At 38.6% G+C, this 23,821-nt stretch overlaps 2 protein-coding genes across 3 annotated transcripts in view; one reads left to right on the forward strand and one right to left on the reverse strand.

The window, feature by feature from the left end:
* The window catches only part of LOC103910208 (sorting nexin-16-like), a 38,041-nt gene extending 20,427 nt beyond the window's left edge, over window positions 1-17,614 (reverse strand). Inside the window, exon 1 of the mRNA XM_087240447.1 lies at window positions 17,532-17,614. The gene's annotated coding sequence lies outside the window, so the exon portion shown is untranslated. The remainder of the gene's footprint in view (window positions 1-17,531) is intronic.
* LOC137487415 (adhesion G protein-coupled receptor E3) lies at window positions 514-22,141 on the forward strand. 2 transcript variants are annotated; one of them, XM_087240444.1, is made up of 17 exons: window positions 514-642; window positions 4,548-4,604; window positions 5,189-5,227; window positions 5,600-5,644; window positions 7,144-7,506; window positions 8,714-8,745; window positions 8,949-9,026; window positions 10,100-10,289; window positions 12,346-12,462; window positions 12,558-12,739; window positions 14,729-14,893; window positions 14,970-15,176; window positions 17,557-17,789; window positions 19,204-19,270; window positions 19,357-19,448; window positions 19,885-20,047; window positions 21,546-22,141. In XM_087240444.1, the coding sequence occupies exons 2-17, from the start codon at window positions 4,583-4,585 to the stop codon at window positions 21,627-21,629; spliced, it is 2,079 nt and encodes a 692-aa protein (XP_087096570.1). In that variant the 5' UTR covers window positions 514-642; window positions 4,548-4,582; the 3' UTR covers window positions 21,630-22,141. The 2 variants fall into 2 exon arrangements, with proteins under 2 accessions (XP_087096570.1, XP_087096571.1); XM_087240445.1 differs by lacking the exon at window positions 514-642 and having other exon boundaries at window positions 4,476-4,604; window positions 7,144-7,266; window positions 7,342-7,506.
* The last annotated feature ends 1,680 nt before the right edge of the window (window positions 22,142-23,821 follow it).

Below are 23,821 nucleotides of genomic sequence, written 5' to 3' on the forward strand. Positions count from 1 at the left end.
ATTATTAGAAATATTTAGTTTACATATTAGTACACCACATATTGTTTTTATATGTATCTATTTTGTGTCTTTTTTATATGTGCTACTCTTAACAGCGCTATATAAAAAAAGGATATATTAGCAGTAGTAGTAAAAAAGACTGGTGTCATGTTAAGGTGATAAAAGTTAAAACTGGGTCAGAAACTTTTCAGAAAGCATATAAACATACTGTAAAAACAATACATGCAACATATTATCCTACAGTATTCACTTTAGATCATAAACAGTTCAATCATTCACATTTCAATTCATTTGTTGCAAGTAAACTATAAACCTGTTTGTCTAGGCAAAATTTCCCAACACCCAAAATCGTAAAACATGTAAATAATAGATTCCTGTGAATCTCTTCAGTTCAGGAATAAATATTTGACTTCTGTATGAATAGCAGCTATCGATATTGTTGCCCGTTGTTAGATGTGTGACCTTTGAACTTTCAAATCAATAATTTTCTCAATGTTGTGTATTAATTTGACTATGAATTTGAATTGGAGCAGGAGGAGATCAGAACACAAAGTGTGTTTCCCTGGGCATATGCTGTCATTTAATCTTCAACACATTTAGATGTGGACAAGTAAAGATCATTTAAAGATAAACCAAGAGCAGGTAAGACATTCTTAAAATACTTGAATGAAATGGAGAAAAAAACACTTTAGTTATACCATACATTGTTAATTGTTACAGTTTTTGTTTGTTTATTAGTCTATGATAATGAAGTTTTATCTTTTTGTTATTTTGTTATATTTATTTTGAATGTTTTATGTTACTTTTAATAATTAGGGTTATATCCCTAATATCAAATGACAGTTCATAGTGCCAAAACTGTAAAGGGCTGCAAAGGCAGAAAGCTAATTCTGCATTAAAAAAATAAAAATAAAATAATACTTTAGTACAGATTTCAGTCTGTGCTTGAACTAAAGTGTTAACACTGCTTGTTTTTTGGTTTGTTTGCTTGTTTGATTTTTTGTCAGTAAATTATTTTTAAAATATCCATTATCTCCTGCATGATGAAAAAAATGTGCAAACAATTAGAATCAGCATGGGCGGTTCATTCCGCTGTGGCGACCTCAGATTAATAAAGGGACTAAGCTGAAAAGAAAACGAATGAATAAGTGAATAGAATCAGCATCATTGTCATAGTAGTTTATGTTGCTGTTCAGTCGAAACGTCGCAAAAAATAGAGACTGTTTCTGAAATGGTTTGCAGATAGTTTGCGGACATTTTCAAGTTGGCATTATCTTTATAAATAATCTGCATATTTGCATATCTAAAAAACTACATTCTCTCTTTTAAAGTCTAAAAAATACACTATGTGGTTCAACAGTCAAAGTATTTGTCAAACTGCACTCATAAACTAAAATAAAATGACTTTTGCTGCATTTTGAAACTACTTATTTAAAATGAGTTGAAACGACACAATTCTTTAGTTTTTTTGGGGGGACAACTTGATTTATGTTCAACCCACTTAAATCAACACAATTAAGTTAGTTTAATCAATTTGTGCTGGGGCAATATGAAGGAATTTTGAGGAACCCAACATTTTTTACAGTGTATAGAGCAGGGGTGGCCAAACCCTGTTCCTGGAGAGCCACCTTCCTGCAGATTTCAGTTGCAACCCATATCAAACACACCTGTCTGTAATTATCACATGGTGTTCAGGCCCTAATTAATTGGTTCAGGTGTGTTTGACATGGGTAGCAACTGAAATCTGCAGGAAGGTGGCTCTCCAGGAACAGGGTTGGCCACCCGTGGTGTAGAGAGTTTCTAGAAATAAAATAAACCATTTGAAATTGAACAGTAGAACTGTGACTCCATTGTGCTGTTCTATTGGAGTGCAGTAAGTGCACTATTCTGTGCTTCTGAATGGCTGTAGGTTTCTGTGGTATTTCATCCGGTTCAAACAGCAAAATTGCTTATCACTACAAATCTTGTCACATAGCGTGTTGTTAGGACACGTGGTTACAATGTAACCTGCTCATCTAATGTTTACGTTCGTGATAGCACATGTGAAACTCTGAATCTGCATCTTATTTTGGAGGCTACTACAGTCTACCAGAGGTTGCATTTCGGTTGCGGGTACATGGTTTGAGAGCCTTCCTGATTGAATAAATCAAATATGCGGTTTTCCACCAAGACAACCTGGGGTGCTGAAATGTAATTGGCTAAACTGGCATTGGGCGGGTTAAAAGAACCAAAACAAAGACAGACGTTCTGGCACATAACACATATTTTCAAAGCAGAATATCTGACTTCAACATTGTTTTATGTTCACTTAGTTTGTTTCTTTAACATCTGCAAGTAGTCATGGTATTTTTATGCTTTAGAAAAGTCAAAAACTTACATACAGCACCTTTAATAATCATTGCAAAGTCTAAGATTTTTACTGAATTTTTCCTCAACTGGGGTAGGAATTTAAATATTGAATTCTTACTTTTCTAATAATTTTTTTGTCACTTAATAATCCTTGCTATAAAATGTAACAATTTAATTTAGCTACAAAAATAGACTTTTTTGTGGGCGATGACTCATATGATTGACTATTTGTTTACAGAATTTAACATTTCTTTAATATCTGACCAAGATGTAGATCAATAAATATTTAATTGTGAATATTACAACTTTAATATACACTCACCAGGCCACTTTATTAGGTACACCTATCCAACTTCTCGTTAACGCAAATTTCTAATCAGCCAATCACAAAGCGGCAACTCAATGTGTTTAGGCATGTAGACATGGTCAAGATGATCTGCTGCAGTTCAAACCGAGCATCAGAATGGGGAAGAAAGGTGATTTAAGTGACTTTGAATGTGGCATAGTTGTTGGTGCCAGACGGGCTGCTCTGAGTATTTCAGAAACTGCTGATCTACTGGAAGTTCAACGCATAACCATCTCTAGGATTTACAGAGAATGAAAAAGAGAAAATATCCACTGAGAGGCAGTTCTGTGGGCGCAAACGTCTTGTTCATGTCAGAGGTTAATGGAGAATGGCCAGACTGCTTCGAGCTGATAGAAAGGCAACAGCAACTCAAATAACCACTCGTTACAACTGAGGTCTGCAGAAGAGCATGTCTGATTGTGGAGGCCTTTTGAGTACAGTCAAGCCTTGATTAAGAATTCAAAGGCCCCTGGGCACAATGTCTTGTAGGCCCCCTACCTAGCTGCTAGTTGAATTAAAAAATTATATTAATGTAATATTTTTTTAAATAAAATTAATCTGTTATGTATTGCCCGCATTTTTTAAATAAAAGATATAGTAAATATATTTCTAGTCTACAAAGATTTGAATTATTTTTAAAGCATTTAAAGCATACTTCGAAAAAACTAATATAACTAGTCAACTTTTTGTTTTAATTAGATTTTAGGTTTTAAGTGTTTACGTTCACTGAAGCAGTACTACAAATTTCAATTTAAGGGTATTTTAATGTATAACTACTATAACGTAAACTTATAATGCATATGATTTGGATAACACCTCTCCAATCCAGTTCTATGAATCTGAGTCCTCCATAATACACACACCTATTATTGATTCCTACTTGTCTTCCTCGTGATGAAGAGTAGGCAAAATCTGATATGTAGTGGGGGTAAAAAAGAAAAACGTGTTCATCAGACGCTGGATTTGAACCGGGTTCATTGCCATGCTCTTTATGAGCTACGCCAGTCATGCTGCTGATTGTTGCGCTCTTTATTTATGTTGTCTCTGTCAATCAAACAGTGATGGGCATGATTCACTCAACTAGGTTATTCTAACGAGGTGCGCTATTTGCACTTAGCCTAAATAGACACTCCAAAATCTGCATTATTCCCCCTCGCAAGGGTTAATCCAGCCCTGAGTACAGTGAACTCATTGTCATGTTCAAGAAACTAGTCTGAGATGATTTACACTTTATGACATGGCGCGTTATCTTGCTGGAAGTAGCCATCAGAAGTGGGTCCACTGTGGTCATAAAGGGATGGACATGGTCAGCAACAATACTCAGGTAGACTGTGGCGTTGACACGATGCTCAATTGGTACAAATGAGCCCAAAGTGTGCAAAGAAAATATTCCAGACACCATTACACCACCACCACCAACCTGAACCGCTGATACAAGGCAGGATGAATCCTTGCTTTTATGTTATTGATGCCAAATTATGATATTTTCTCTTTTTCAAACCATTCTCTGTAAACCCTGGAGACGGTTGTGCATGGAATCCCAGTAGATTACCAGTTTCTGAAATACTCAGACCAGCCCGTCTGGCACCAACAACTTAAATCACCTTTCTTCCCCATTCTGATGCTCAGTTTGAACTGCAGCAGATTGTCTTGATCATGTCTACATGCCTAAATGCATTGAGTTGCTGCTATGTGATTGGCTGATTAGAACGGATTGGAATGCATTAACGAGCAGTTGGACAGGTGTGCCTAATAAAGTAGTCACTAAATGTACATTCTGGACACATATGTAGCACACAGCTCATTTGTTTCCCCTTCCCTCTTAACTGTAATGTCCCCTGAATCACTTTAGATAAGGAGAAATACACTGGAACTCCAAAACTGACAATGGCTTTCTGTCTTCATGAAGGTGAGTATAAAGGTTGCTTCACATTCTGTCCAATGCATTTTCACACTAGAACCACCGGAGGTCGCTGTATTCCTAAAATCGCCAGTGCGGGAAAATTTTACCCAGAACAAATTTTGTTTAGAAATTACAAAAAAAATTCACTGTTTCACTGTTTTTGCCATTGCTAACTGTTATGAGTAGGTTAAAATATCAAAATTTGAGCCATCATACTCTGATGCTTAACTTATTTCTCCAAACTCGCCATTCATTGCATTTTGGGTTTTTAATAGCCCTACAAATTGCCTTCTTTTAGTCATTGCGACTTTATTCATTTATTATAACCACTATCTCAGTGGGTGAAATTAAAAGTAACAGTCAATGGTTAGTAATTTCATACAAAAGCAGTGCATAAAAACAAGCATTTTTATATTGGGTAAATTTGACCTACGCTGGAGCGTATAGGTATAAATTTTTATCTAAACAATTTTTAATATCTGGGAATGAAGGTCTGTTATGTACATTTGAATAACAGCAATGGGTAAAATTGACCTCATGGTGGTTAGCATTAAAGCGGATTTAATTTTTCTTTTTATATTTCACAACAGGTTTTTTCAAAGTTCAGGCTATCATCTCTGTTGTGCTGTGTAAGTCACTAAGCTAAATAATTCTCCTTGGCATTGAAGGGATAGTTCACCCCAAAAATGAAAATTTACTCATTATTTACTCACCCTCAAGAGCTTTTTCTTCTTTTGAACACTGAAGAATATATTTTTAAAGCTATAAACCTTTAACCACTAATTTCCATAGTAGGAAAAACAAATACTATGAAAGTCAGAGGTTTTCAGGTTTCCTCAGAATATATTCTTTTGTGTTAAACAGAAAAAAAGAAACTCAAACAGGTCTAAAACAAATAAAGCGTGACTAGATTATCACTGAATTTTAACTTTGGGGTAAACCTCCCCTTAAATGTTTTGTATTTTGTTGATTAATTTGTGTTAGTCTTTTTTTTATCTAAGATGTCCTGGCATCTGCAACTGTCACACAAGAAACAACCATAGGTGGTAAGTTTTTTTGCTGTGATGTTAATAAACGTGCACAAATGCACCGTTTTCTACTGTGGCCTAGTAGTGCACAACACAACATTAAGATCACAACATAACAATATTAAGATCAATGCACAACAACAATAAAATCACAACCCAAATACATTTCAAAAAGCAAACACTAAACTTACAACACGATGACATTAAGATCACAACGCAATGACATTAGGATCACAACATGCTCCGGCCACTAGGTGGCAGTTGGTTCACAAACAGGCAATTGTGTGCACATCTAACAAGTATTCATTAATTTTGGTGACATTGCAAATCGGTATCCCAAAAGTAAAACCCGCTTTTTGCCTCTTGGAAGCAGTGTTTTGTATTAAATTTCTTGTGGCGTCTTGAGGTAATCTGTTTCACTGTAACTCACCATTCAAACAGGAAAAGTAATCAGTGTTTCACTGCCACCAAATGTTTGGAAGCATTTCCAATGTGTTGTTAACCTAATGGGCTCTTTTTTAATGATCTAAGCGCAAAGTCTAAAACGCATGACGTAAAACCATTAAGGGTGTGTCCAAATCAACTTTTGCTATTTTAAGGATGGAAAAATACAGGTTTCACTAGCGAGAAAACAGTTTAACAGACCATCTACAGCACAAGAATAGAGAAGCCGCCTCCATTCGGCCTCTTTACTTTCTCTTTATTTCTACACTTTACTCCTTTACTTTACATCCAAACACAAATCCTAATTGTATGCCCTATATGGTGATACATATGTCTCAAAAACCTGACAGGTGGACAAATCCAAACTTGCAGATAATAACTAAAAACTAAATATGCAGATAATAAATAGCAATGCTAGTAATAATATCATTATATAAATGTAAATTGTCATGATTAAACTGAAAAAGGCCCCCGAGATGAGGCATGGAGGCAGTGGTTTTAATAGTTATGCAGAAAATAATATTTTTTGTAATATTTTAATCCTTTAATTTTCTTCATGAGATATTTGTGTATTGCTGTAAATCCTGTGTGAATAAAGCAATGTGTATGCATCTGAACACAAATAGGCGCTGGACTAGACCTGCTTTTAGATGGTCAATGGCGCAGTTTCAGTTTTTCAAAATAGCATTGCGCCAACAATGTTCCTTAACACACCTCATTTCTAGACCAGCACACCTATAAGTCCACAAAGTGGCGCGAATGGATTTACTATTTAAACAACATGGTGGAAAATGTGAAAATTAGAGCTGCGGTGTTCTGAAAATAGCAACAAATCGTGCCAAAAACATCTTGCACCTTATTGCGCTGGGTGTATGATAGTCGGAGCCAAAGAATGTTTGCTTTCTAAAATGTCTTTGTGTTGTCAACAGCTGCCAGTAATGTTCATTTATATTGCATACTCAAGATTCTGCTTCCCATTTATGGTGTGATGTTTTATTAATGCTATTAAATACATAAAAGTATGATTTAAAGAAATAATAAAGTTATAATTTTCTAAAATATTTTCAAAACAGTTCATCCGACTGATCCCTGCTACACATACACTGAACTGGATGATCCATGGAGAAACATCAGTGAAACGCAATCCTCCCAAACGTGTGGCACATGGAGTGGCTGGTATCGGCTTTTGATTAATGGTCTGAGTGCTTATATCCCAGACATGTGTGTTGAGGACTTCATCTGTGGCTCATATGTCCCATTGTGGATTCGAGGTGGACACCCTACAGTAACGGATGGAGTTGTCGCTCGGAATGTCTGCACTCATTGGAATGATTCCTGCTGCTGTTACCAGTTTCCCATTGCAGTCAAAGCCTGTCCAGGCAATTATTTTGTCTATGAGCTGAATGATCCGATTTTTTGCTCCGCCCACTGTACAGGTAATTAATTACATTTACATTGAGCTTTTTTTAAGTCTTGAGTGTGGCAGCACGCATAAAGCAAAATTTAACATGCATAACAACAAAGCCAAACGGGGGATTATAGTCAAAGTCCCTTTAAGGCAAGTCATTTCACTCGGCGACCATCTTTGAAACTCTTGCTCGGGCTTTATATCTTAATGGGGAATTCTCTAAAACTGTTAGCCAAGCTGATCCGTGTATTATCCATTTAATTGGTTGTTCAATTTATTCTGAAAAACGAAACACCAGAAAAACAGTCAGTATTTCGTTTTTTTTTTTTTCAGTTTGTTCTGTAGGCACAAAAACAAAAGTTAATCTGTTATCCTGTTTTTAAGTCAATTCAAGAATTCACACTCAGCTCATGATTTAAACATAGCTTGTTTGGCATGCTGTTGTCCCAGGAGAGAGCTCTGAGCTCAAGGGATCCTCGGGCCCAGGGCTCCCTCTCTCTCACAGGGCAAGGGGAGATTGAGCTCAGGTCAATCTCAAAACTCCCCCGCTGCTGAGGCTAAGGTGAACTTCCTGAGAGTAAGACATTTTGAAAAAAATGTAAGCATATTATATTATGGAGCATATTTGAACGTTGGGAGGAAACTGGAAAACCCGGGGAAACCCACACGGACACAGGGAGAACATGCAAACTTCACATAAAAATACCAGATGGCCCGGCACTATTGGTATTCTGGCTGTGAGGCAACAGTGCTACCATGCTGCCCTTTCTGGATAAAGGTGAAAGACGGGGAGGAGTGGGGTTTATTCCAGATGAAGATAGTTGTCGAAAGGAAATGAGGATATATAGTGACTTGAGATCCTTTGATTGGAGGATCGTGATTAGCTAATGTGGGCCAGCTGGGTCAATCATGTGCCCGTGCTCCTCTCGAAATTAGTTTAATATAAAAAAAAAGCATACAATGCAGCCTCTGGTGGATTTACATGAGAACAGCAGGCGCGAATGGCACTTGCGGAAGAAATTCAACATCTCAAAAAGCATACACAGCGGCCTCTGGTGGATTCACGAAAACAAAAACTGCAAACAAACGTCACTCCTGGGACGTATTTTGCTGTCTCCAGAAATGTATACAGCAGTACATAATCACAATGAGCATTGGTTGGTTGTTTTTGGCAAGTGCTTAAGTTTAATGGCTTGTTTTATTATTGTATTCATGTTGTTTTTCTTTAATTGCAGATATAAATGTGATACTGCAGGAATCATGCACCGTAAGTTGAGTTTCCGAAAACTGAATTGGACTTAAGCACCTATAGAAGTCCAAGTATAAAAAGTGCAAAAGTATACATGTTTTAATGTCAAATATAAATGTGCTCTCCTATTTAAAACTTTCTCAAAAACCCATATGGTCTGCTCTTTAATACATAAACATGATTAAAATTGTAAAATTCTGCCTTCTCTATCGTGATTTCAGAATCAGACTCCTGAAGAATGTCTGGAAGACCTTCTTGAGCAGATAGACAGCATCACAGCTGAAGTGCTTCCTTTGAATGTAAGTCAATTTATTCAATTGAAAAATGATAAAACAATCATATGTAATCATATTAACAATTGAAGTCACAATTATTAGCTCTCCTGTGATTTATTTTATTTTTTATTTTTCCTTTTCAAATATTTACCAAATGATGTTTAATAGAGAAAGGAATTGTTCACAGTGTTTCCTATAATTTTTTCTTCTGGAGAAAGCCATTATTTTATTTTGGCTAGAATGAAAGCAGTTTTTAATTAAAAAAAAAAAAAAAAAACATTTTAGGGATTTTATCATTATGCCTCTCAAGCATTCTTTTTTACTTAGTTAAGCCTTTAAATGTCACTTTAAGCTGAATACAAGTATCTTGAAAATGTCTAGTAAAATATTATGTACTGTCATCATGGCTGTCACGATTACTAGCGATCATTTCCCATAAGATCGCTGGTTTGCACCTACAATAACCATGGACTACAAATCTGCCATTTCTGAACTACATATTCATACATGCACTCCGGTCACACTCACACATGCTTCCTCATCTAGACTGATTACATTCACACCACCTGAGGATTGTCAGAGACTGATTAACACACTCTATTTAAGCCACACATTCACCCCTTCAGTTGGCCGAGTCTTGTTATCTGTCACTAGTAACTCTACAACGCGTTTTCTCAGTCTTGTTATCTTGTGTACCGACCGTTAGCCTCTGTCTTTGCCTGCCTTTCTGACCTCTAGCCTGTATTCGACTGTGATTCTAGACTGTCTCCAAATACCTGTTTGCACCTGTGTTGACCATCGCTTGCCTGACTTTGAATAAACCTGCATGTGGATCCAAAACTCCAGTTGTTGGTGTTACTCCCCGTCGTTACAATGGCAATGATAAAATAAATCAGTTATTAGAAATGAGCTATTAAAACTATTATGTTTAGAAATGTGTTGCAAATATCTTATTCTGTCAAAATGAAATTGGGGACAAAAATACAAAGGGGGGGCTAATAATTCTGATTGGTTTTAATTCTGATACAAATGACATAATTTTGTTTTATTGGCTCTGAAGTTTATATGTAACTTTATGTATTTGTTCAATGCTTTAGACTGTGACCAGCCTTTTAAATATGGTCCTTGAAGCTACAGAGAAGATTCTAGAATCACCACAATCAGCCAGTCAAACTGAACTCGCCTACTATGGAAACAGAGTTTTAAAAACCAGCGAGAAACTCATTTCTTCATTGGTGAAGCCAACAAAAACAAGTGCCAATGACAGTTTTACTCTTAGTTCTGTAGGTAAGTGGAGACGCAGTTATTCTACACACTCAAAAATTATTGTTCAACTACTTATTTAAAATAAGCTGAAACATTACAATTCTTGAGGGTTTTTTTGTACAACTTAATTCTTTTATGTTAAATCCAATGTAAAAATAAATTTTACTTAATTTATTTGTGCTGGGGGCGACACGGTGGCTCAGTGGTTAACACACAGCAAGAAGGTCGATGGTTTGAGACCCGACTGGGCCAGTTGGCATTTCTGTGTGGAGTTTCAATGTTCTCTGTGTTGGCGTGGGTTTCCTTCGGGTGCTCCAGCTTCCCCTACAGTCCAAAGACATGGGGTATAGGTGAATTGAATAAACTGGCCGTAGTGTATGTGTGAATGAGTGTGTATGAGTGTATTCCAGTACTAGGTTGTAGCTGGAAGGGCATCCGCTGTGTAAAACACACGCTGGATAAGTTGACAATCCTTGATGAACAAAGGGACTAAGTAGGAGGAAAATGATTTGTGCTGGAACAACATGAAGGAATTGTGTGGAACCCAGCACTTTTTATGGTGCATAACTTTTCAACCCGTTACCCCCAAAATTATAATGCCAGTGACTCATGACCCCCAATATCCTCTGAGGCGGTTATAAATATATAAACCTAACACACCGGCGCACATATACCAATAGGCCCAAGTCTATATTTCATTTAATTTTGAAGAACACCACTCGGAGACCATCCTCTATGTTCAGTTGTGGCCTGTATTTATGTTTAATGTACATGAGTGCTGAAAAGATGTCTGAAGTTTAACCTGGTGTCTTAAAATCAATGTGCTGTGTCTTTATTATTACATAATCACCCCAAGGGTCGCAAAAAATGGAAAGGCTGATGGCTTTTTATTTGCATGTTGTTTCTTTTTAATGCAACCAGTAACTACCATTTTTTTCTTCTGTAGGTTATGGATAAAATATGGTAATTCTAGTAGTTTAATAAAATTTATTTGATTTTTGTAAATCCCCAAGCAACCTCCGTCATTGTCTCATGATCGCCTGGGGGGTCCCGACCCCCACTTTGAGAACCACTGCTATAAGGGGCTTTGCATAGCAGCAGTGGATCAAAGGTGGCGAACAATATTAAATTGTCTATCAATACTAAAAGCTCTTCCCATTGTCCAAATTCCCTCAAATTAGACATTCATTATTTTAAAGTTGCATTGACCGATGGAGCTTATGGAGTAAATGGAGCTGTAAATTTAAGTACAGCATTTTTGCTCTAAGTCAAGATGACTGGTGATGTTTTCCTCCTCAAAACCATGAAAACAAAACAAAAACACGACTCAGACTACATTTTTATTAATTCATTTTATTTTCGGCTTAGTCCCTTTAATAATATGGGGTCGCTACAGCAGAATGAACCGCCAACTTATCCAGCATATGTTTTACAGAGCGGATGCCCTTCCAGCTGCAACCCATGACTGGGAAACATTCATACACACTCATTCATACACATACACTAGCTTACCCAATTCACCTGTACCGCATGTCTTTGGATTTGTCGGGAGCACACGAAGGAAACCTATGCGCACACAGGGAGAACATGCAAACTCCACACAGAAATGCCAACTGACTCAGCCCAAGCTTGAACCAGTGACCTTCTTGCTGTGAGGCAATCGTGCTACCGATTGCGCCACCCCTATTTTAAAGCTAGTATAACAATATACAATACTGGAAATAAATATACAGCAAGGTAAATGGAGCTGTAAATGTAAATACAGTATTTTTCTGTATTTTTTTTACAGTAAGTTACTGGCAGTAGGTTACTAGTAGATTCTACAGGAAATTGTTAATAGTATATAATTAGATGCTGCATTTAATTTCTCCTAGACAACATTTGATGCTACAGTATTGGTTACCGCTTAACATCCAATCATAAACTTGGAGTGTTCTGGGGTTATACAACACTGTTTTTACTATTTTACCTAAATCAAACCTTTAATAATAAAAAGTACTTTTTATTGATTGACTGATGAGAGAATGAATACAGAAATGATTGTTAAGTACCTATAACATTGTTTGTTTTTAATCAGAGGGACGAGTCTTTATGGTTGGACCACATGTCACATTTGATGAAATCCCTCCACTGATCACATCAAATTCCTCTGTTGACATCGATCTTGTTGGCATTGCCAAAAACAACAATGAAAGTATGTGATTTAATAAGGGAAAAAAAAATGGATCAATTTAGTTTTTTGTAGTATTTTATAGTTTTCATATTGAAGCCACTGTTTATGTCTAACAGAATCAGCTGCTGTGGGTTTTATGAGCTACATCACAATGGAGAATCTACTGAAGGCCGACTTCTTCAACACAACAAACAACACGATTAACACCATGATGTCCACTGTGATCTCGGTTACTCTTCCAAAGACCACCAACACTAAACTCACCAAACCAGTCAACTTCACCTTCAGACACATCCGAGTAAGAGACTGAAATGTGTTTTGTCCAACATAAGCACTGATGAACATCTAAAAGCGTCTAATATTTAAAAAATAAGTACTGAACGCATTACAGTTTTTCTCAGAAAACATTTCTAAAGGTGCCGTTGAGGTGAAATTTTCCCCAGATGTTAGTAACAACAACAAACAAATGCAAATAAAACAACTTAGTTTACATCTTAAATTTTGTATAATAAAAAAAAGTTCAGAAAGTCATGTTACAAGAATGCAAGTAATTATTTTAGAAGATTAATTATTATTATTTGACTGTTTCTCGAGATTGAATCCTCATAAAGTTCTCAGAAAGTTTCTTATGATTATGACTTGCAAATTGTATATATATTTAACGGCGTGATCTTTTAACCTGCGTCCAATCCCGGCTAACTTCCGGAAAGGAAGAGTAGCCAATAGCGTTAGAGATAACAAATAAACCAAGTCCCGCCCCAGGACTGACAAAAATCCGAAATGTTTCGCCCGAGCAGAGAGAAGAACCAGCGAGCAAGCGGAGAGAACTGATCCCGCACGCGCGCTGTAGGCATGACCTCGCTCGCAAGAGCGTACATCGTGCGCACAGATGATGATGAAGATCCCCTGTGCGCTCGCGAGCTGTAGTTTTCTCGCGTGTAGACCTGTAATCTGCTCACGGTTCACTTCTCCTCGCGCGCAAACATCACCGCTGTGCTCGATTAATATTGGCATTGATATGCCGCCATAAATAACCAGGAGGAGGAGTCATCGAGATCTACCTGAGCTCAAACTCCTCCCTCGCCTTGCAACGGGAGGGAGCCCAGGGCTCGAGGATCTTATAAGCTCAGGCCTCTCTCCCGAGACAGCACGCCAAACAAGCTTTATTATCAATCATCAGCTAAGTGTGAACTCTTGAAATATTAGCTGCTTGTCACGAGATGGAGAATCACAAAACACAAAAATCCATGTGCAGCAATTTATTGACAAAAACAAAGGAGTTTCCTAATCTTGCACAGGAACCTCAAGCAAGACACAAAAATCTAGAAGTCCAGGCAAAAGAACTGACAAAAAAATCCAAAAATAAGCAAATACAAAAACAAGGTAGGAACGCCAACAAAAACAATCAAGAATCCAAAAATCTGCAAATACCAAACTGGGCACAGATGCCAACAAAAACAAACAGGAATCCAAGAATAAGCAAATACAAAACTAGATAACCAAACAAACATATCAGACATGAGGGGGCAAAGAAAATCCTAAGGCAACTGAAACACAAGACAAAAGGGTTTATAAAGACAGGGCTAAATTAACAAACAAGAGACAGCTGTGACAGGACACAATCAGAAGTGCAAAGGGTTATAGGAAATTTAGTTAAACTACATAACAAGCTAGTGCCCTCAAGTGTCCAAAAGAGGGCGCTGCAACATGTGACACTGCTTCAGTCCAACATCTACATTAGCAGGATGATGAAGATGAAAAGGGTGGACATTTCAGCAAGACAATCATCCAAACCACAGCCAAGGAAACTCAAATGCTTTCAGAGAAAGAAAATCAAACTGTAGAATGGCCCAGCCAATCACCTGACCTTAGACCAATAGAAAATACAAATTAAAGATCAGATTTGATAGACGAGACCCACAGAACCATCAAGATTTTTACAATCTGGTGAAGTCTGTGAAAAAAAAAGCACACCTGAGCAATGCATGTGACTTCATTCTCCATATGAGAGGTGTTTTTAAGCTGCCAAGATTACAAAGCCTTTTATACAAAGTACTAAATACATTTCAGTAGTTCAAGTACTTTCTCCTTGTGTCATTCCAGAATTTTTTTATAATTTTTTTTGGTTTCGTTTTGTTTTTATGTTTGTATTGTTTGGGTTTTTACCAAAATTTCAATTCCCTGTCAACAGCTCCTTTAGAAATATTATTCCCAGGAAAAAACTTGACATGTTCAATATTTATTTTCCCCATTATACTCTTATGATCATTTCTCCTTCACTCTGCAGAAGTTTGACCCCAGCGGTTCTCTGTCCTGTGTCTACTGGAATAGCAGCGAGTGGATTGTAGATGGTTGTTCAGTTATAAACACCAACAGCATCTTCACTGTGTGTTCCTGTGTTCATCTGTCCACATTCGCTCTCATCATGCAAACCAGCAGCCGTCCTCCAAAGGTACCAGAATATTTCTAGCGAGCGTTGAAGATGCAGCACAGCTTTGGCATTTATGCTCCCTGACATGTTTTCTCAGAGCAACTCAATGCTGGATCTGCTGAATTTGATGTGTGTGATCGTGGGGCTGCTGTTCTTCATTTTGGCCCTGTTGACCTTTGCTCTTTGTCAGTGGAGTCCTGGAGTGAATAATGTGGCTCGAATCAACATCTGCATCAGTCTGCTATTGGCTCACCTTCTGTTCCTGCTCACACAACTGTTACTGAGCCGCATTCACCCTAAGCCGGTGAGAATGATGGAGAAGCTCTACTCCTCAACACAGCCTTGCTGAGGGTCATCATAACCCTGAAATCATTTTTTTTTTCAAAGGGCCACGAAAGCCCCCTGCCTCAGCAGTGTGTTTTAACACCTCTAGTTTGAAAGAAGTCCTGTTTAAGTAGGAGTGTCGGGGGAGGGAAAGAGGAAAGGTTTTGCATAAAAATGGGAGTTTCCGTTTGGGCACGTGCTGATTTTCACAGAGGCAAAACGAACACAGACGCATGGGAGAAAGACAGTGACTGTGTATAGACATTAGTAATCGAATTATTTATCAAAATATTAGTTCCAGCAGTCTAGTACTTTCACTTTCATTCAGGAACATATCATGCATGCCCCCGTGACAAACGAAATATTGTATGGGAGGAACTGCTGGAAGAGTGTAGTTTTAATGGAATGTTTGCTACCGCACGGCAAATGAGTAAAAAAAAAAAAACTCCACATTTCCCGGTAACTTAGATGCACTCGGTAGGTAGTATCAGAAAGTTGTGTGTGTATAGACTACCATGTCACAAAATGCGGCAAAAATCCTACACAACTGTAATAGTTTGATTAAGGTGTTTACATGTTTACATTCGAAGAGCAGCATTTACAGCGGATCTTTCAGCCCATAATATTGTAGTGATAATAATGTACTGTAAACTTAGTAACTAAATCATTTTGACTGAGGTATGTCTTTAAACAATAAAAGAGTACTGCTGCTACTTCCCAAATGTGTTGAGACAGCACAATCCACACCAACTGGAACCCCGTTTTAAAACTGAAATGCATTAGTACTTTCAAGAAGTGTGGGAAACCTGATCAACTTCCCCAAAAGTTTACTTTGGTAAGCTGTTTGAAACTGCTGAAATGAACTCAAAAAGAGAAAAAAAGGAGACGAGCGGCAAACCGGGATTTCACCATTTCCATATAAACAAAAAGCTTTCGGGTAAAAAAATATTTCTTACAAGCATCTTTTTGTTGTGTGCACTGTAGTCCACACGTGAGTCCAGCTGAGCTCTCATAGCAAGGAAATGAAAACAAAACCTTTGTTGCAGCACATTTATAAACGCAACACTGACGACCCGTGTCTCCAAACAATTCTTCTTCTTCCGCTTCCGCTTGTTTGTTGCATCTCTGCCGTCTGAACTCTGTAACAGTAACAGCCTTTAAAGCTATCATGCATATTAATGAAGTTGCACTTCATACACAATAGAGTGCGCTGATTGGTTTGAACCAAGCCTCTCTCATGAATTAATGCTGCACACTCAAACACGTCACGTTGTACTGGCCGCTACTGACAGCTAGTCTTCATGCTGCAATACATGCAAGGATCTAATCGGCGTGGCGCAGCTTAAAAAATTTCCCGTTTCAAATGGGAAGAAAGAATTTGCTTGAAATAACGCAAAACAACCCAATTTCATTTTTTTTTTGTGAAATATATGTGTCCTAATAGTGTTTATAGCAGAGTGGAACAGATTTATGACTGTCAACATCTCAAAAAATAAGTTTTGGTGTTTCGTGACCCTTTAAAGAATAATAGAAGTCTAAAAATAGTCGTCTTGGCTAAAACAAGACTAAATTTGGGCTGTCACTTAAAATCTAGACTAGCCATCAAATAAACAGAAATGTATGACCACACATATAAAGTCTGTCTAAGCCAGGGGTGTCAAACTCAATTCCTGGAGGGCAGAAGCTCTGCACAGTTTAGTTCCAACCCTGCTCCAACACACTTACCTGTAGGTTTCAAACAAGCCTGAAGGACTCAATTAGTTTGATCAGGTGTGTTTAATTAGGGTTGGAACTAAACTGTGCAGAGCTGCAGCCCTTTTGGAACTGAGTTTGACACCTGTGGTCTAAGCTGTCTGTTTGGCGACGAGTCTAGTTTTGGGTTATTCTTAGGGCGTACTCACACTATGTACAGTTGCCTTGAACTGGGCAGAAACACACTTGTACCCTCTCCCGTCTACCCCCACGCCCCGCACTCACATTGCATTCGAGCCTGAGCACGCTTATGTAATCGATGATGCGCTGTTCAGTTTATGGAGCGCTCTCGCTCAGCACAGTGAAGATTTCTTTAGTTATATCATTTTAGTCCTTTGTGATGCAGTGACACACGGTCAAATATTTCGGCAAACTGATCAAACACTTTTGATACTTATAAACAATCATAAAGTCCTCGTGCTGCAGGAATTAGGAGGTTTGCCGAAGGTGCAGCTGTCGTGCAGTGAGGGGTTTGCTTCTTTAATATTCTAAACAGTTTGCATTAATTGAACAGTAAGAATGATTAATAAATCCACATGAAACAGTCCCTTAAAAGTCAAAGAAGAACTTTGTTTGATTGTACCTTAACCATCTCTCATGGTCTCCAGGTGTTGTGTAAGGTGATGGCCGGCCTTCTGCACTTCCTCTTTCTCTCTGGCTTTGTGTGGATGCTCATTGAAGCTGTGCTGCTCTTCATTTGTGTGAAGAACCTATCACAGATCAGGTCTAAAAAGAGGGAGGTGCTTAACAGTGGATTCCTGTGTGTGATTGGATATGTGGTTGCTCTGGTTGTGGTGGGCGTGTCTGCAGCAGTGGTTCCTAACGGCTTCGGCAGTGAACGGTGAGTTTACTTCTAAGGCTGGTTTATACTTCGGCATCGAGCGTCGTTGTGCCTTTATACTTCTATGTGCTATTTGTGTTGCTCTGCAATAATACTTCCGAAAGTGCAGTAGGTTACGTTATGTTCCTCTGTATTAATTTTCCTTGCTGGTGTTTTGATTTTTCTGAATGTTACCTTAATGTACAAGTAGCTAAAACTCGCTCATTTAGATGCAGGAACCGGCGGACAAACAACAACTTTAATCATAAGGTAAACACAAAACAAAAGTTTTCATGCGGAGCTCCTTCATGGGACTCGACGCTTGTAAACACTCGCTCGCTTTCAGCAACGCCCACACTCATAACTGCTACCAAGCCGACCAATCACAGAGCTTGTGCTACGTGTCGCTGTGATTTGTAGTTTAATTTTTTGAGAGGTGTGCGTCAGCGTCGGCATCAGCCATGGCGAGGGCTATAAGACCACACAAAGGTGGCGCTAAAGGATACATCTGTGCTTGGCGCAGAAGTATAAGGCCCAATCCCAATTCTACCCCTTAGCCCTTCCCCTTACCCCTCGGTTTGCGCATTCACGTCAAGGGGTACGGCTGTCCCAGTTGGCTTTAGCTAGAAGGCGTAGGGCTAAGTGGTAAGGGTGTATAGCCCTTCGAATGAAGAGGACACTCACTCAAATCCAATGGGTAAGAAAACTACCCAGAATACACCAGCTACAACAGCAGTATTGCTGAACCCGGAAGTAGATCCACAATTTTGTAATTTTTATCATTATTACGATTTTTTTACGACAAACATGCACGCTTTAATATATATTTATAACCGCGTTCGTGTTTTAATGTCATGCTTTAAAAAAAAAAACACTAAATTTCACGATCTATAATCTATAATCATTACTCCTGTACAGCACTCCCACAACATTCTGACACTCAGTTACACTCGAATACCCTGTCAGAAAAGTCTAGGGGCTGAGAATGAGCTTTCTGTTATATAATTAGTGTTGTTTTGGTGTTTTTACATTGATGAATATGGCCACTGTGTAAATACACAGTACTATCTTATTGCCACATTAGATTGTTATAACATAATATATGCCTTCAGTGATTTCCTGAAGATAAATACCAAAAAATAACACAACTGGAATCACTACAGCAGTCGCGATCGTCTGATCTCATATGAAGCAAGAGATTGCGATGACATCTGATGACGCGTGCAGGTGCTGTGTTGGTGTCCCAATTTTTAGGGGTAAATTTTGAAGCCCTTCCCCTTAACCCTTAGTTGTAAGGGCCAAGGGGAAAGGGAAGGAGTAGGGGTACAAAAACAGAATTGGGATTGGGCCTAAATCAGCTTTTAGTTTCAAAACTCATGACCTTCAGCCATGTTTGCTCAATTGTAATCATTTGGATGCATCTTCCTCCAAACAGATGCTGGATTAAAACGGATGAAGGCTTCATCTGGAGTTTTCTAGGGCCTGTTTGCGTCATACTATCTGTAAACACTTTTTTGCATACTTAAATATCTTTAATTTATAGGGAAAACATTTTGATTAATACTGGGTTTTTTTTACTATTTTGCAGTTGAACATGATTCTCATGATTATCATCGGCTTCAGTCTAAACTCAACTCTTATGAAATTGAATGCTGAAGTTTCACAATTGAAACAAACCAGGTAACAAATTATGTGATTTGATCATTCATTTATTCATTTTCTTTTTGGCTTAGTCCCCTTATTCATCAGGGGTCACCACGGCGGAATGAACCACCAACTTATCCAGCATATGTTTTACACAGCAGATGCCCTTCTAGCTGCAACCCAGTACTGAGAAACATCCATACACTCTCGTTCACACTACGGCCAATTTAGTATATTCAATTCACCTATTGCGCATGTCTTTGGACTGTGGGGGAAACCGGAGCACTCTGAGGAAACCTATACCAACATGGGAAGAACATGCAAACTTCACACAGATATGCCAATTATCCCAGCCAGGACTCGAACCAGCGACCTTCTTGCTGTGAGGCATCAGTGCTAAGCACTGAGCCACTGTGATGAAATCCAAAATGAAATGTAGGCTATAAAGATGACGCTTCTAATTTCTCCACAGGATCATGGTGTTTAAAACAATCAGTCAGTTTGTGGTGCTTGGTTGCTCCTGGATTCTTGGTTTCTTCACTGAGAGCAGTGAGGTGCTGGAGATCATCTTCCTGATATTGAACTCCCAGCAGGGAACCTTCATCTTTCTGATCTACTGTTTCTTCAATAATGAGGTCAGTCATTTACTCAGTACCAGTTTTATATCATATCACATCATATTCCAGGTAATATCTGTAACTGCACTTGCATTTCTCTCTGAAGCTGAAGTCTTCAGATGAGCCTAGAAATCCCCAAATTAAACTTGAACAGAGAATTCCTTTCACACATAAGTTTAAATATTGTAGCAAAACACATTAAGCAATGTTACAGCTTTGTGTGTGTGTGTCTCTTTAAATGCAAATGAGCTGCTGCTCTACTCCTTAAAGTTCCCAAGGGATCAAAACTAACCATATGATTTTGTTAGCTCACATTACCAGTTTTGTTTGCCACAATTAATCTGTGCATGTCATTAAGAAAAAAAAAGTTTGCCCTTCTAATATTTAATTGAAATCTGAAAATGCACTTCCTGTTTTTGTCACATTGGCTGTTTCTCAGTATGCGTTCTTCAGCGGTCTTGCGTCCTCGTGTTCTCGTGCAACGTCATCATCAGCTGCCTAAGTTCAGTTCTAATACACAAGACCACAAGAACAGAGCAAACTTCCCGAATGTGTTCTTGATATCGAGGACACACCGATGCAGACTTGAACACCGATCTTGCTCTAGAAGAAGTCATTGCGTTTCTGTGTGGAGTTTGCATGTTCTCCCTGCGTTCGCGTGGGTTTCCTCCGGGTGCTCCAGTTTCCCCCACAGTCCAAAGACATGCGGTACAGGTGAATTGGGTAGGCTAAATTGTCCGTAGTGTATGAGGGTGTGTGTGAATGTATGTGTGGATGTTTCTCAGAGATGGGTTGTGGCTGGAAGGGCATCCGCTGCGTAAAAACTTGCTGGATAAGTTGGCGGTTCACTCCGCTGTGGCGACCCCGGATTAATAAAGGGACTACGCCGACAAGAAAACGAATGAATGAATGAATATATTTTAAAAAGAGGAAAAACAATAAATCATTGTATGAATGCTGTAATGTTTACATAGTTTTTTATTTAAAACGCGTGAAGGTCATGTGACCATCAGGAAGAACGCAGCATCTTATTTCCCACTGGACGCGTTCTCTGTTCTCATGGCCTCCTGAGTTCGTTCTTCCGAGGACGCCTGGCAAGACCGGTCTTCACAAGAACGCAAGTCCGTTCTCTGCATTCTTTGTAATTGAGAAACAGCCTGTGTGTCAGCATAGTGGCAGATTCAAAAACAAGACTAACGTCCTATGCTAATGAGGTAAAGATCATCACTAATGGGTGGGGCTTACTCCATCTGATGACACGTCCAAAGAGAGATTGTCAATTAAAGTGTTTCTGCAGATAGTTTTTATGAAGTGTGATTATAAGACATAAAATGAATACATTTTTACCAGTAGAAGCTGGTTATATTCACAGACTGTTGCCACACAACTGTGCTTGAACCCCTTATAAAAGTCGTTTTTGCATAATAGGTCCCCTTTAAAACATATTATATTATAATGAATATGTTTTTGAGGTTAAAGTGATCGTCTGAACTCTTTCTGTCTCCTTTTTGTCCAGATCAGACAGCAGTATTGGAAGTGTTTCACATCTCTTTGCTCTCGACGCAAGACCAATGAAGGCACAAAAAATGCCAAGGACTAAAGCATTCATGTTTGGGAAATCCTGTTAAAATTCCATCATAATGGAATCAATGTATACTAATGTTAAATCGTTCATTTTCCTTCGGCTTAGTCTCTTATTTATCAGGGGTAGCCACAGCAGAATGAATCGCCAGCTACTCCAGCATATGTTTTACGCAGCAGATGCCATTCTGTAAACAATCAATTAGGCTAATGTCGTTTTGGTTTCATTTTATAATTGTGATATCGCTTTTAGTCTTGATGAGATGTTTGTTTTGTTCAAATGTGATTTTAATTGGGGTCCCAATATATTTGTGTGTTTAGTGAATTCTAGCATTTTATTATACTTTTGGATATTATTTAGTAACCAATGTATATATGTTTTCAGCTTTTGTAAGTTTCTGATCAGTTTAAGCCACATTTATTATAAGTTGAGTAAAAAGCAAACACCCTCACCATCTTTCATCATCACGCACTTATGAAATGATCCTGTAATTCAAGCTTGAGTTATAAATAAATTGCGAACATGTTTAATGAAGTGTATTTGTGTATTAAGTGTATGTTTTGCCCTGGAAATCCTCGATAGTTGAGATCATCTCTTCACAGGTCTTGGATCCCATCAATGGCGCTGCACAATCTCTAGAGCAGGGGTGTCCGAAGTCGGTCCTGGAGGGCCGGTGTGCTACTGACTTTAGCTCCAACTTGCTTCAACACACCTGCCTGGAAGTTTCTAGTATAGACTGATTTCACGTGGCTGCCATTTTCAAAAGCCAAATCGAGGCTGCGGTGGAAAGAAATCCAGAGGTATCATTGGGAGTTACATAGGAATGTTGTGTAACTCGCTATATATCTTATCAGCGAAAATAAAGTGACACAAATTTATAATTTCTCCGCCTTCCAGGTGACCCGAAGGTCCGTTCTGAATGAATATGTAAAAAGGAATATCAGAGCTCATTATCAGCTAAGGGAAATGGCACTAGTTAGCAAACGTTTTCTTTCCCAAACACACATTTTAGATGCCATTTATCAAACTCGAGTTAATAAACTGAATCTTTCACTATATTAGACTTGTCACAATACTGAATTAAAAGAAAAACCGGCAATTTCGCGCTAACATTTAAGGCAATGTTGATGGCTTTCTTAAAACAGCGCTGATTTGCCATTGTGTTCACGTGTTCAACAGAAATGATTGTGATTGGCCGAGAAGATCATCAGTTCACCCACCGCTGTATACTGAGCACAAACACAGACGAGCCAAGCGATCTGCTTGATGACTCGACTGATCTTGACGGCTGCTTCGCGCTCCAGTCCGTGTCTGTGTTTGCACTGGGTGAAGAGCGGTAAACTGAGTGCAAACCAAACACAGATACACAGAGACTGAAGCGCGAAGCCGTGAAGATCAGTCGAGTCATTAGCGCTCAGCAGCGCTTCCATGTTAGCGGGAAACAGCCGGGTTTAAAACTTCAGTACCAGGACAACACTATTAAAGACAACACAAGAGTGTGCTGCAGAGGACTGCAGTGTTTTATCACTCACCGGGTCACATAGGCTGAAGCAGGAAAGCGTCCTCACTGTGTTTAACTAGTGCCATGAGCTGAAGCCTAGGAGGACACTTAAGCGTATCACTGAGATTGTGATCTTATTTGATGCTAAATTGCTTTTAATCTTTTAAAATAAACTTACTAAATAATATTTAAGTGATGGTTACACCATTTCTGCATTTTGGAGGTTTGTAGTACACAGCATATTACTGCAATGTTTACAGTGCCGGTCCTTTACTTCCGGGTTTCTTCCCACCGCAGCCTCGCTTTGGTTCTTTAAAATGGCGGCTGCGTGAAATAAGCGTATACCTAGTAAGAGCTTGATTAGCTGGTTCAGGTGTGTTTAATTAGGGTTGGAGCTAAACTCTCCAGGACACCGGCCCTCCAGGACCGAGTGTGGACACCCCTGCTCTAGAAGCTTCAGGATGGGCATCCTGAAAAAGAGAACAAAGAAAATAATTAGCATAGATGCTGTTTATATTGTATTTGAACAAGATATTAAATGTCTGTGTGTTATAAATGAAAATAGCAGTTGTATAAATAAACATAGAAACAAGCATATAAGTATTTCTAACAAAATGTCTGGTGCTTTAAGACTGGAGTGTTTGCTCCATGTGGTTTGTCAAGCCCACTCACCTGCATATAGAGCACACTCATGCATCGTATCATTATG

Source organism: Danio rerio, chromosome 2, assembly GCF_052040795.2.
Source record: "Danio rerio strain M-AB ecotype USA chromosome 2, GRCz13ab, whole genome shotgun sequence".
NCBI classification, from domain to species: Eukaryota; Metazoa; Chordata; class Actinopteri; order Cypriniformes; family Danionidae; genus Danio; species Danio rerio.

Bases quoted from the DNA above. Each gene is read 5' to 3' on its own strand.
- LOC137487415 (XM_087240444.1), top strand. From the start codon at position 4,583: ATGGCTTTCTGTCTTCATGAAG. The intron at 7,507-8,713 runs GTAATTAATTAC...CTTTAATTGCAG, and splicing joins TTGCTCCGCCCACTGTACAG to ATATAAATGTGATACTGCAG. The intron at 12,463-12,557 runs GTATGTGATTTA...TATGTCTAACAG, and splicing joins TGCCAAAAACAACAATGAAA to AATCAGCTGCTGTGGGTTTT.